The sequence below is a fragment of the Gymnoscopelus braueri genome (genome assembly GCF_963280865.1).
Source record: "Gymnoscopelus braueri genome assembly, chromosome: 4".
Classification (NCBI taxonomy): Eukaryota; Metazoa; Chordata; class Actinopteri; order Myctophiformes; family Myctophidae; genus Gymnoscopelus; species Gymnoscopelus braueri.
In genome coordinates, this window is record NC_137605.1 from 27,403,819 (window position 1) to 27,415,698 (window position 11,880).

The window sequence follows — 11,880 nt, forward strand, 5'->3', positions numbered from 1 at the left end:
ATGATGAACAAATTGTATACATATCATAAACTTTATATAACAGTGATATACGTACAGTAAATAACAATTAATCACTTATAAGGCATGATTGTTTGTGTGATGTATGATGCAAATACAGATAGGCAAATACACATGGTATTTGCATGTTTTTTTTTCTTTTTTGTTTGTTTTGAATACAATTCAGATCAGATCATAATTCTTAGAAGTGCACATTATGTAATGAAGCAATGTATAGTGGGCTTTTGCTGGATTCATATAGAATGTTAATATTTCTAAGAAGCCCACTAATTGTTTGTAGGCTTTGTTGATTTGTAATTAATGCCAATGCAAGACTACAAGGCTGATCACCATTAGTTAAAACATGATATACAGAGGCTTCTTAAAAAACAGATTTTTATGTCACTGCTGTCTACAGTACACCTTGTTTGTCTAACTTGATATCATTTGCTTAACAAAACATTGTCAGCAGCCTCATTTTGCATATCAGACCTTGCAAACATTCTTCTAAGAAGCATGAATTGAAAATTACATTACATCAAAATTAACAAATCCATTGAACATTGAACAATGCAACCATACACAAGACATAATGGAAATAGATGACAGCGGGGCAAATTAATTTAGAACTCAGTAATAATTGCATCTCTGCTACTGAATTGATCACAATCCTAAAATAAAAATGAAATTGCATCTATGCTACTGAATTTATCACAATCCTAAAACAAAAATGTAATTCACTAAACAACTTATTGGACACGTTTTGTGAGGGTAGGCCTATAGTCCATAATTTACAACTATGCAAAACATTAATCAGAAGAGGCAAGCATGCTGTACTGTAGCCAGGCTCTGGGTAGCCTATCATGATAGTAGAATGGTGTTTCAACTTCTCCGATTCCAACTTGGCTTACGCTTGAAACATTTTAAACATGCATCACACGTGGATTCACACGCTCTAAATATAGCGGTCTTAAACTCAGACGTGGCCGGAGGGAAGACTTTAGACCTACTGCTACAGGACCTTTTTGACGCTATATTGACGCAGTGTTCAGTGTTTCTAATTGAGTCTTGTCTTTACTAATTTGATCTCTAAACATATGAGGAAAAGGCTGACAATCTGCTGATTAACATACTCATTCAGAGGGTGAAGAGGCTCGTCGCAATGAACACGGACTGTTTTGGAAACTGTTTGGAATAATGTTGTCTTGTTCACAGACAATATATTCGTAACACTTTGAGCAGCCTAAAGTGGACAAGAACGAAGCAAAGTTCCGTTGCACTGCCAAGTGGGAGTGAAAATGATACGCCATTTAGGCCTGTTTATCTCTGTTGTCTTCTGCCTATGCGGTAAGTTAAACGATAAGGGAGGGACAGGGTTCTGCAGGTGCAATGTAGGTTATGAGTAGGGCTAGTCTACCTGGCCCTGGTCCACCACCACAAATGTTTTGCTTTTGAAGACCTTTAATGTAACTCACAGATGTTATTCTTCATCACACTGGTGTATATCATAAATCCACAAACAATCACAATGGCAGCATTAATGAGGATATTGAGGATGAACTATGATGCTATTATTATTATTATTATTATTATTATTATAGTGTCTCAGTGCCATGGTGGCTGTGCAGAGGTGGACTCTATGACAGAAGCTGTGGCTGGTGAAGGATTCCTTCTGGGCTGTATTTCTTGCAAGATGAGAGAGGAAGTGCCTGCCAAAACCACTGTGGACTGGTACTTCCAACCAGCTGAGGAGGAGGAATTCAGGCATGTGAGTATATATGCATTTGTGATCTGGGGTCAATTAATTCACAAAATAGCTAAATAAGGAATACTGTTGTCAGGGTGACTTACAGTAGCAGACCTTGTAACAGACAAAGACAAATTGTACAAATGGAAAGGTTTAAAATGTGTCAATCTGTTGATGATAGAGTAGACCAATCTGGGAGAGATTAATGAGCGATTAATGGTAGACTAGTTAACACAATATTTTCATAAAATGTATCACTACCCCCCCTAAGTGGGGGTCTACGAACAAATACTTCGGCCTCGGATTTTGGCTCCGCCCCCCGGAAGTGGGTGAAACAGGCACTTCAAACACTTTGTTGAATTGTTCAAAAACATTCAAAAACATTTTTTTGTGAATTTGTATTTTTCTAAGATGCTCCTTTTAACGCAGAATCTTTTGGTATTTATTTGTATTTTTTTTTTTTTGGTTACCTTTTTTTAAATATTTCTTTTTCATTATTATTTTTTTTTTTTTGGCGTTCGCTTCCCGCGTTTGCGCGTCTTACTTGTCAATAATATCACCATTGGAGTAGTGACTTCACTGTTGGTATGTGCTATACCCAGTGTTATTTTTGACAGCAAATTCTGATTTAGTCTTAGTCTTAGTCTTTTGAATAACACACCATTTAGTCCTATTTCAGTCATCTGAAATTGTTTAGTCTTTTAGTCTTAGTCTTAGTCAACAAAATGAACACTGGCTATATCTCCAGGTATAGCAGCACACATTCAGTAAACATTTTCAGATAATGAGTCATGATCTCTTGTTGTCTACCTATAATCAGATCTTCCACTATGACCACCCCAACGCCAGCATCCTCCACGAAGACTTCAGCGGTCGTCTGGCGTGGCGAGGGACGAACCGAGAAGACATTCAAGTAGGAGCCATCTTCATGCACAACGTCACCTTTAACGACACGGGTACATACCGCTGCACCCTCCGGCGTACCCTCTTCTACGACGAGGTGTTCGAGAAGGACGTCGTCATAGAGAAGGACGTGGAGCTCAGCGTGGTGGTCGAAGGTGAGGAGTCCACCTAGTGATGTGTTTAAATGCATGTGTTCCATATTATAACCCATTTCAATCCGGGAACGCATCTGCGTAACCACTTAAACCATTATTTCATACTTTTTGGCTATTCAAAAATAGAAGATATACAAGCTCATAGCGCGGCACCGAGTGCCGCGCTATGAGCTTGTAGATCTGCTATTTTTGAAAAATCGTGAAGATTTGCGCAGATCATTGAATATATATTTTTTCAAGCAGACATTTTTTTACTCAAATATTTACTTCTGGGGGTCCCTGGAACAAAATATTTTGAGATGGGGTCCGCGGCCAAATACAAATATAGGCTAATGTTGGGGGGTCCTTGACATGAAAATGTTTTGAGCACCACTGATATAGCGACATAGGTTTTTTCAGAAAACTGTTAGGATTTAGAAGACATTTGTAGAATCGGCCTCAGGTCTTAATGGGTTAAGGTTAAGGACCACTGAAAGAGCAAAGTGACATAGGTCTTCATGTTAAGTCAAAGTGGTTACAGGTGCAGTGTTTCCCATACTGTAGGTCAGTGGTTCTCCACCTTTTCTGGATCAGGGCCCACTTGAAAATCTTGAAAGCGTTCGCAGCCCACCCATCTGACCACTTATAGGCTGCCGTGTTAACTCATTCAGTGCCAATGACGTCGCCGACGTCAGGTTTTTTTTTTTTGGAAAAAAAATGTTCAGAACCCGAGATATGATGATTTGAAGATTTGCTGCTCCATTCACTTCGTGTTTTACTTCTTACTGAAAAAGGCTGTATCTCGGCTCCTAAGCACCTTTTTTTTACAATGTATTTTTGGCCTTGGCACAGGGGTGATAAAGCCAGAAATAAGTTTGGCACTGAATGAGTTGTTAAGTGGTCAGATTGGTGGGCCGCGTGCATTTTCAGAGCATTTTTTATTTTAGTGATGATTCATTTTTGTCTTCAATAAAATTGTAGGAGCAAGAAGACGGTGCATATTTTTCTCTTTAGTTTTATTTTATTTTATCCAGCACCCAGCATAATTATGTGGATGTGCGTGCACCGCCTGTACTGCATCAGTTACATAATACCACCCTCCTTCTCCCCAGCCAACCGAGAACTGACGGCTGTGGTCGCAGAGATCATGATGTATGTGCTCGTCGTGGTTCTGCAGCTGTGGTTGATCGTGGTGCTGGTGTACTGCTACAAGAAGATCGCAGACGATCACGAGGCCCGGGAGGCCCGCAAAGCCCAGAAAGGCGAAGATAAGTGAGTCCCCTGCTCTTTATGTTGGTCATTGGGGGCAGCAGTACACAAATTCCTTTATACTTTGTTGCACGCTGGTGTCACACACTGAAAATAGCCAATCTACAAGTCCACAACGTGTTGTAGAGTGAGCGTTGTGAGCTTGTATATCTGTTATTTTTGGTGCAGTCAGATAAAAGTGAAAATGCTCATCAAAAAATATATATACTTAAAGCACCATTTCAACTTCTTCATTCACGCAGAAAGTAGAACATGCTCTAAATGTACTTACACTTTTAAACGAAAAGGTAATGCAGACTATATTATATAGTTCTGACAGTTTATGAGTTCAGCTCAAATCCTTTTTTCATTTTCCCAAATGAAATGACAAAGACAAACAGAATGTCTCATCTCCTAAATATTCTGTCTACAAGCGTCTCCGCCCAGTGCACCACACCACTCTTTGTGTGAGAAACTATGTCAGTTTCTTCAGTCCTGTGGGACATAATCTGTGGCAGTAAAGACTCATTGTATTATTAAAAACATAATTTTCTATGGACAAAGGTCATATGCAATACAGAATCATTCCAACTCTATTGGTTATAAAAAATATAATTCTGTATCATTGTAGAAGTAGCATTATCTGTTACGTTACTGTTTCTTTGCCATTGTTTAGTTTGAGTCGATTAACATTGAACTTTGTTGTTTCCAGACCTATAGAATCAAAAGAGAGCTGTGATGGGGTGCAGCCAGAGAACCCTGGTAAGTTAAAGTTCGGACAGTCACTTTTTCTCAACTTCACGCCCAGGGACCACCAGGTGTCCAAACAGACGCTTATGGGTCTGTCCATTTGGTTCCATTTGTACACCCTCAGAGTTAAATAAACACTGTAGATTGGGCTCCCAGAGATAAGGGGAAAAAAAGGTTTGTCCCAGAGATGAAATGTATTAAATGGGGGTCCGTGGCCTAATGCATATCAAACTGGGGGTTGAAATGAAAAAGGATGAGAATCATTGCTTTAAATCATAATTAGTGAAAAAGTTATTATGATGAAGATTATCACTGGTTTGTAAAACATCAGATTTCGCAAGATATGTCATCATAGCAAGCCCAGGGCAAGCCATGGCCTTTTTTTTGTCTGCTGGACATTTGACTACCATTTTTTTCTTTCTTTTTTTATCCACCAGGTGAAGAGAACATCTAGCACACTCTACAGTTGTCATCTGGGATTACAACACTCTGAGACTGAAGAAGAGTCCATCTTGATTTTGAATCCCTTAAAGGAGAATTCCGGACAAATTAAGTGTTATCTTTCATGTCTCGTTACTCACCTAGCGACGTAAAAAGTGGCGTTCTTTTTTTCCATATATTCCCCTGTCGTCATTTTTTAAACACCCTCCGTTGTTATAATGGGAGCGCGAGGGTTAGTGAAGTTCGTCTATTATAACCGACGCAATGTTATTTTTTTCTCTACTACGATTCATTGTAGAGTCTCATGATAGTCAAACATGCGCTGAAAATTCCTGCGAGCCTGCCGTTAATGGCGAACGATTTAACACTGGTTGCTTGTTTCCAGAATCTGGCAACACGAGTTGCCAGGTTCTGGAAAGAAACAAGCATCCAGTGTTAAATCGTTCGCCATTAACGGCAGGCTCGCAGGAATTTTCAGCGCATGTTTGACTATCATGAGACTCTACAATGAATCGTAGTAGAGAAAAAAATAACATTGCGTCGGTTATACTAGACGAACTTCACTAACCCTCGCGCTCCCATTATAACAACGGAGGGTGTTTAAAAAATGACGACAGGGGAATATAATTATGGAAAAAAAGAACGCCACTTTTTACGTCGCTAGGTGAGTAACGAGACATGAAAGATAACACTTAATTTGTCCGGAATTCTCCTTTAATGAACACTTACAGTACTGTAGTAATGCAACCTGTATGATTTAGGGAAATAGATGTCACATGTTCAAATTGTGATAATCTTGGCAGGTGCAAAATACACGTTAGAATGTTTTAGATCATTTAAGATAACCGCTTAGAATTAGCGTGTTTTCTAATAAGATACTAGGGCTGCAACTGTCGATTGTTTTATTAGTGATCATTCTATGGATTATGTTTTCGATTAATCAAATAATCGAGAAGCAATTTTTTATATATATATTAAAAAGATTATGTAAATGAATCAATTAACCACGTAAGCCCTATTTTATACTTAGTGTGCACAAATAGTGAAAATAGCTATTTTCACTATTTTCGTATTTTTTTTTTTATAAATAAAATAAAAAACATTTAGTGTATGACATGCCCAAAATAAGGATTTATCATTAACCAATGATTTTTATTCAATGATCGATTATTTCAAATTAACTGTTGCACCCATGTCAGATATACTATATAAATAGCCATGCATTTCACCCAGAGGTGTCAGAGCATGGTACAAGTCAGATTTGACATTGGTGAACCTGTGGTTGCTGTCATGGGACAGTGTTTACCAACTAAACACAGCAGAAAATGTCTTGGCATCGTAGAGCTGCAGTGATATATCTCCTGTTACAGCTACACAATTATAGGGTCAGCCGACCTCTTACTGTATGTGCCTGCATGTTATTAGGTAAAACCACTGTTCAGCTTGCTGTGAGTGCACTGGATTATCATTATTATTTGTAATCATTGTTATTATTATTATTATGTTTTTATTACATTTGGCTGAACTCTATCTTGTTAAATATCGACTAAAATCAATACATTATATATTCCACTGTAATCGTAACCTTAACAGAGCTGCTAATGTTATTGATCAACTGGGTAAAACTAAAGACTAAAAATGCACTAAAATGTCTATTTTACATGGATGGGTTTGGCAGAAAACATATCTCAAGAACATTGGGATGACTCTATTATCCCTACTACACATTTAATTACAAATGTATTTTAGAGACAAGTTTTCTTTGTACTTGGCATTGCAGTTCTTCTCTTTAATACCCTTCTACCTACCATAGGCTTTTGGTGAACAAACACACAGGATCATTCTGCACTGTCGGCGAGAGAAGGACATTTGGAGGTGATAGCGCTGTAACTTAATCTTGTCTGAGTATGGATGTGGTCTCGCCGCTCGCTTGCCAGTCTGAAAGCAGCTTTGTTCTGCTCCTGCCCAGCTCCATCCTAATGCTCGATGACAACACTTGTACAGACAGGACATATCGTCGCTGTCGGGTGGAAACCTTGTATGTCCAAAACTGTTACTTTTAAGAAAATGTTTGAAAAAAAAAAAAAGTATGTTCCAATGGATCCAATGTAGTTATTAATTAGTAATAAGCTCGTGTTAATACTTTTCATTGGTTCAATATTCATAAAACCTACAGACACTTAACCACTTTCACCTCCAATTAAATGTAAAAAAATATGGAGATACAAGGTTTCTACCTGGCAGCAACGATATACATTACAAACCTATTCATGTATCAACCACTGTTGCATATACTGTAGATCAGTGTGAATATTTTAAAAAACGTGTATACCCTTATACCCTAACACCAAAACTATGCCTATAAACTAAAGCATTTGTATCATCCACAGAAAAACATGTCCCGTTGTGATTTAAGAAGGCAAATCACCCCATTACTGAGGATCTGACCTTGTCCTGTGACCTCCTCATTTCATTAAATGTGTTGACATGTCGAACATGCTGTGTGACTCTCATGTGTGTACATATGAGGTATGAGCTAGAAGTAGGAGGGCACAGTTCGAGGCTGAGAGTGGGGAGATGTGCATCTTGAGTGTAGATGTATTTGGATTATACAGACAGCAGAGACACGCATACAGTATGAGACTTATATCAAAACATTGGGAATAACAGTAATAATCACATTTTTGGAAGGATTTTTTGCAACATGCACTAATCACCGATCCTTTATAAGGTAAGATTGTGTGTTTTTCACATCTTTCTGTCATTATTCAAATATTATTCCGAAATTTCAGGTGCAGGTGAGGTTCAAGTCTTTGTCTGTACATCTTAAAGTACACTCAAAACATAACAAATGTCTCTCTTTCACAAAGGTCAACCAAACTAGAGACCCAAGTGTGAAAAGCAGGTGCTCCCTCAACAAGAAGTACAACACATCTCCTGTTAGTGTTACATGTAAGAAAGCTCAGACAATAATTCCTGATTATTTTGTGATGTCAAATCAAATGTCAACCATGAACAAACATTATTTTCAACGCCTGCTCTCCGACCATAGGTGTCCCGGTTGCACTTCCACTGAACAGACATCACATCAGGCGTGAAGGATGTTGTATATCAACAGCACGGAGCTACAGTCTATCCTGCATGCCTTTCTGCAGCACTGCCTGAATGGAACAGGCATACTAGTAGTGCCAGTGCCACCTCGAAACTACAGCACCCAGCAGGCTGTGCTCCAGCTGGGCGGGGCAAGGGCTCAAGCTCAGTCACAGGGAATTATGTATATTTTGCTGGTCGTGGGCATGTTCAGTTTCTTCACATTTGGCATCATGCTTAGCTACATCCGCTCCAAAAAGCTGGAGAACTCCCATGATCCCTATCACCAATACATTGCGCATGACTGGGCTAAGGTCAAAACCCCTTCTAGAGTTGTTGTTGAAGCACTGCATGGCACAGCTGCAGGTAATAGAACCAGTGACAAAGAATCTATCATCATCTGCAACCCTGCAACACTGGAGCAATTAGAAGGCTAGATGGAGGCAATTATAAAGCAAATGGCTAAGAAATCGTAATATGATTGCTGTTTAAAACATACTATAACGCAAATGTTTTTAACATTCATTTACAATTATTTTTAATGTTACATGGCAACAAAACATTACAATATTAGTATGTTAGAATTCATAACCAGCTCTTATAACATTCAGTTCCTCTAAGTGAAGAAAATCATTGTATAGTCATACACAAAAACGTTGCTTATACGATACATTTCCTAATGTATCTTGATCAAATTGTCCAGTGTCCATAAAACTAAACAAATCAAACAATAAAATAAGTTAGATAAGGAGAAAGCTAGATTGTAGAACTGCATTTATGTAGTATTAAATGCTTAGTGACTTGTAACTTCGATTTCATATTAAAACCATGAGTAAAGTACATGTTCATATGTCTTTGCATTTTTGGTGTATATAAAAAATATTAAAAACTTTCATTTCAAATGACATTGCTGTCTCTTGAATCGAATGTTCAGTATTTTAATCTCAGTAAACTCTGCATCCAGGACATCAGATCTTGTTTAGTGTCTTTAGGTATAGATGCAGCAGTGCGCTCCCTCTCCCTCTCCCTCTCCTTCTCTTGGTCCTGTCTGTGCTGCCGTGCTCCTTTCTCAGCACGGGCAATCTCCCGTGCCAAACTGAAGTGAACCATTTGCATTTTGAGCATTGGCGCGATGAGGTTAAAATTATCCACCATCTTGTTGAGTTTGGACAGCTCTTCTTCCACAGATGCACATAGCTGCTCCCATTGGGCACGTTCCCTTGGGGTCATGGGGTCACCCAACCTGGCCCTACCCTCCAGGAGCCTACTGCGGATCTGATCAGTGGTCTCACGGATGTCTCGCTGTGTGATGATCCAGGCTGGCTGGTAGCCATTGTCAATGAGAATGCGGTTAAGATTGTGGGTCATAGGGTCGGCATATGGGTTGTGCTGAAACTTGTCCAGTGGCTTTCCAGATCCACTCAGATTCTTAAAGTCTCCGCGGGCCATTGACTCCTGGATGAGGTCCTCCACCAGCCTTTCCACAGCCTGAGTGATCTTGATCTTGCGGCTGCGCTGACGTAAATCCCTCTCCACCAGAGCCCCCTCTTCAGCAGCCGCCTTCTCGTGTACCATCTGTCGGTAGTTCAAAACCTCCTCAGTTGCCCGGTCCACACGGAACTGACGGTACTGCCGTTCTCTTTGACTTGGCGTACCTGAACCTACGCCCTCGTAGTTGAGGTAATGTCTGTGTTGAGGTGCCAAACCTTTTGACTTCTCGTCCTCGTCCTCTTCCATTGCATCTTTCTTCTTCACCTGGCTCTGGTGTGCCAGTATGGCACGGTAGGCCTGTTCTACCTGAGAAAAAATGACGGCATCTGCTGTTGCAGCCCCAGAGTCAGGGTGGTACAGTTTGGCCATTTGGAGGTATGCCTCTCTCACCTGGGCAGGGCTGCTCTTGCCCATCTCTGGCAGCTGCAGCAGTCGGTAGCTCTCCTTCAGACTGTGACTAATCCTGGAGCTGAGCAGTCGGAACTGCAAGTTCCATCGTGGGAAGAGGAATAGACAACGGCCATGATGTAAGTCACTTCGGGCGACACACAGCTGGAAGGTGTAACTCATATCTGCAAGCTGTGCAGAGGCTCCTGCAGAGGAAACATCATAATGATCTGTTAAAGAGGACGAGAGTACATTGCTACATTCTAAAGGCCAATCAATGTGACGATTACATTTTGAGCAGTGAAATGCCTTGTGCCAGATTTGGTGTAGACTGGGTCAACATTTCCATAACCAGGTCAGCGTGGCTAAATAAATGCACACAATGGCAAGCAGCAGCACTAGAATGGCAGATGGTTCATATTATGCATGTATTCAATACAGCCATAGTAGTAAATACAGTAACAGTAAATACATTCACACTACCTGATTTATTGAAGGAAGTTTTCATGTGTTTACTAGTGCTGCTGAGATTGCCATCACATCACATACAGAGAATGTGGTCTGTGTGAATATCAAAAGTGATATTTGACTAAATATGCGTTTTCTGCCAAAACTTTTAAATGGATTTGATGTTACAAGGGCTGACCATCAGGTGCAAAAAAAAAACATTATTGGGTGAGTATCCCAGAAAAGTGGGCACTTGAGAAGTTGAAGAGTGGATTTATTTCTGGAAGTGGGAAGACTGGGCGCTTTAGGGAGATTAGCTCCGACGGAACCTCTCCCTCCACTGTATAGCTCCGAGATGAGGTTTCTCGTTTCCCGGTGCCGTTTGAGCAGGACATTGTCGCACATTTTCCACTTTACATGTTTCTTACCCCTTTCTGCACATCGTATCCAAAAAGTAAAGGTTTTCTGAAACGCTCACAGATGTTTTAAGTTATACCTGGCAATAAAATCTATCCAACGAGTTGAAAAAAGTATTTAACTCGCTCCTGTCCTCAGCCGGTTACATGTTTTTAAGACATTGCGCAAGAGTTGCGCCCGTAGAGATAACATCACTGATTCCCCTACTGGTCAAATGTTGAATTGCATCTTCTAATGCAAAATATTATGGAACCGGCTGAGGACAGAGGCAAATTAAATACTTTTTTCAACTCGTTGGATAGATTTTATTGCCAGGTATAACTTAAAACATCTGTGAGCGTTTCAGAAAACCTTTACTTTTTGGATACGATGTGCAGAAAGGGGTAAGAAACATGTAAAGTGGAAAATGTGCGACAATGTCCTGCTCAAACGGCACCGGACCGGGAAATATAGGACCTCATCTCGGAGCTACATAGAGGAGGGAGAGGTTCTAAATGGGGAGATAAGACATGCAATGTATGGAATATCAGCCATTCTAGGCTGTAGATAACGTCCATTCATTATGTTATTTGCATAATTCCAACAAAACTAGCCTAACAAACTATGGGCTATTAATGTGATTACGTTCAATTGCAAGCCATAGTTGCAGTTAACGTTGCGGTTTATTCTACACCTGCATGCGTTCTTGCATTGTTTCGGCATAATATTGAAATGAAGAACACAAACCTGTTTGGCACACGGTTGTGAATATTGGCGCTTTTGTTTTATTTTGATCTTCTCAAAAGTCAAGATCGGTTATTCAAGGGGACATCGTGTACAGTCGACTCG

The 11,880-nt window shown here is 39.9% G+C and overlaps 2 protein-coding genes across 2 annotated transcripts; one reads left to right on the top strand and one right to left on the bottom strand.

Annotated features, from left to right (window-relative positions):
• The first annotated feature begins 923 nt into the window (after positions 1 to 923).
• LOC308084306 (sodium channel regulatory subunit beta-1) lies at positions 924 to 8,255 on the top strand. The gene is made up of 8 exons (XM_080426891.1): positions 924 to 1,344; positions 1,599 to 1,765; positions 2,565 to 2,802; positions 3,894 to 4,053; positions 4,742 to 4,791; positions 5,217 to 5,306; positions 5,935 to 7,951; positions 8,091 to 8,255. Exons 1-6 carry the CDS (start codon positions 1,296 to 1,298, stop codon positions 5,231 to 5,233), a joined length of 681 nt encoding a protein of 226 aa, XP_080283017.1. The 5' UTR covers positions 924 to 1,295; the 3' UTR covers positions 5,234 to 5,306; positions 5,935 to 7,951; positions 8,091 to 8,255.
• A 706-nt stretch (positions 8,256 to 8,961) lies between these two features.
• On the bottom strand, positions 8,962 to 11,880 carry dnajc28 (DnaJ (Hsp40) homolog, subfamily C, member 28). The gene is made up of 2 exons (XM_080426880.1): positions 11,779 to 11,880; positions 8,962 to 10,394 (listed from the first exon to the last, which is right to left on the bottom strand). The coding sequence occupies exon 2, from the start codon at positions 10,369 to 10,371 to the stop codon at positions 9,241 to 9,243; it is 1,131 nt and encodes a 376-aa protein (XP_080283006.1). The 5' UTR covers positions 10,372 to 10,394; positions 11,779 to 11,880; the 3' UTR covers positions 8,962 to 9,240.

What these genes read in the sequence shown, in the direction of transcription:
- LOC308084306 (XM_080426891.1), top strand. Translation starts at nt 1,296, where the DNA reads ATGATACGCCATTTAGGCCTGTTTATCTCTGTTGTCTTCTGCCTATGC. An exon ending in TGTTGTCTTCTGCCTATGCG is followed by an intron (nt 1,345 to 1,598) that starts GTAAGTTAAACG and finishes TTATTATTATAG; the next exon opens with TGTCTCAGTGCCATGGTGGC. An exon ending in GCTCAGCGTGGTGGTCGAAG is followed by an intron (nt 2,803 to 3,893) that starts GTGAGGAGTCCA and finishes CCTTCTCCCCAG; the next exon opens with CCAACCGAGAACTGACGGCT.
- dnajc28 (XM_080426880.1), bottom strand. Translation starts at nt 10,371, where the DNA reads ATGAGTTACACCTTCCAGCTGTGTGTCGCCCGAAGTGACTTACATCAT.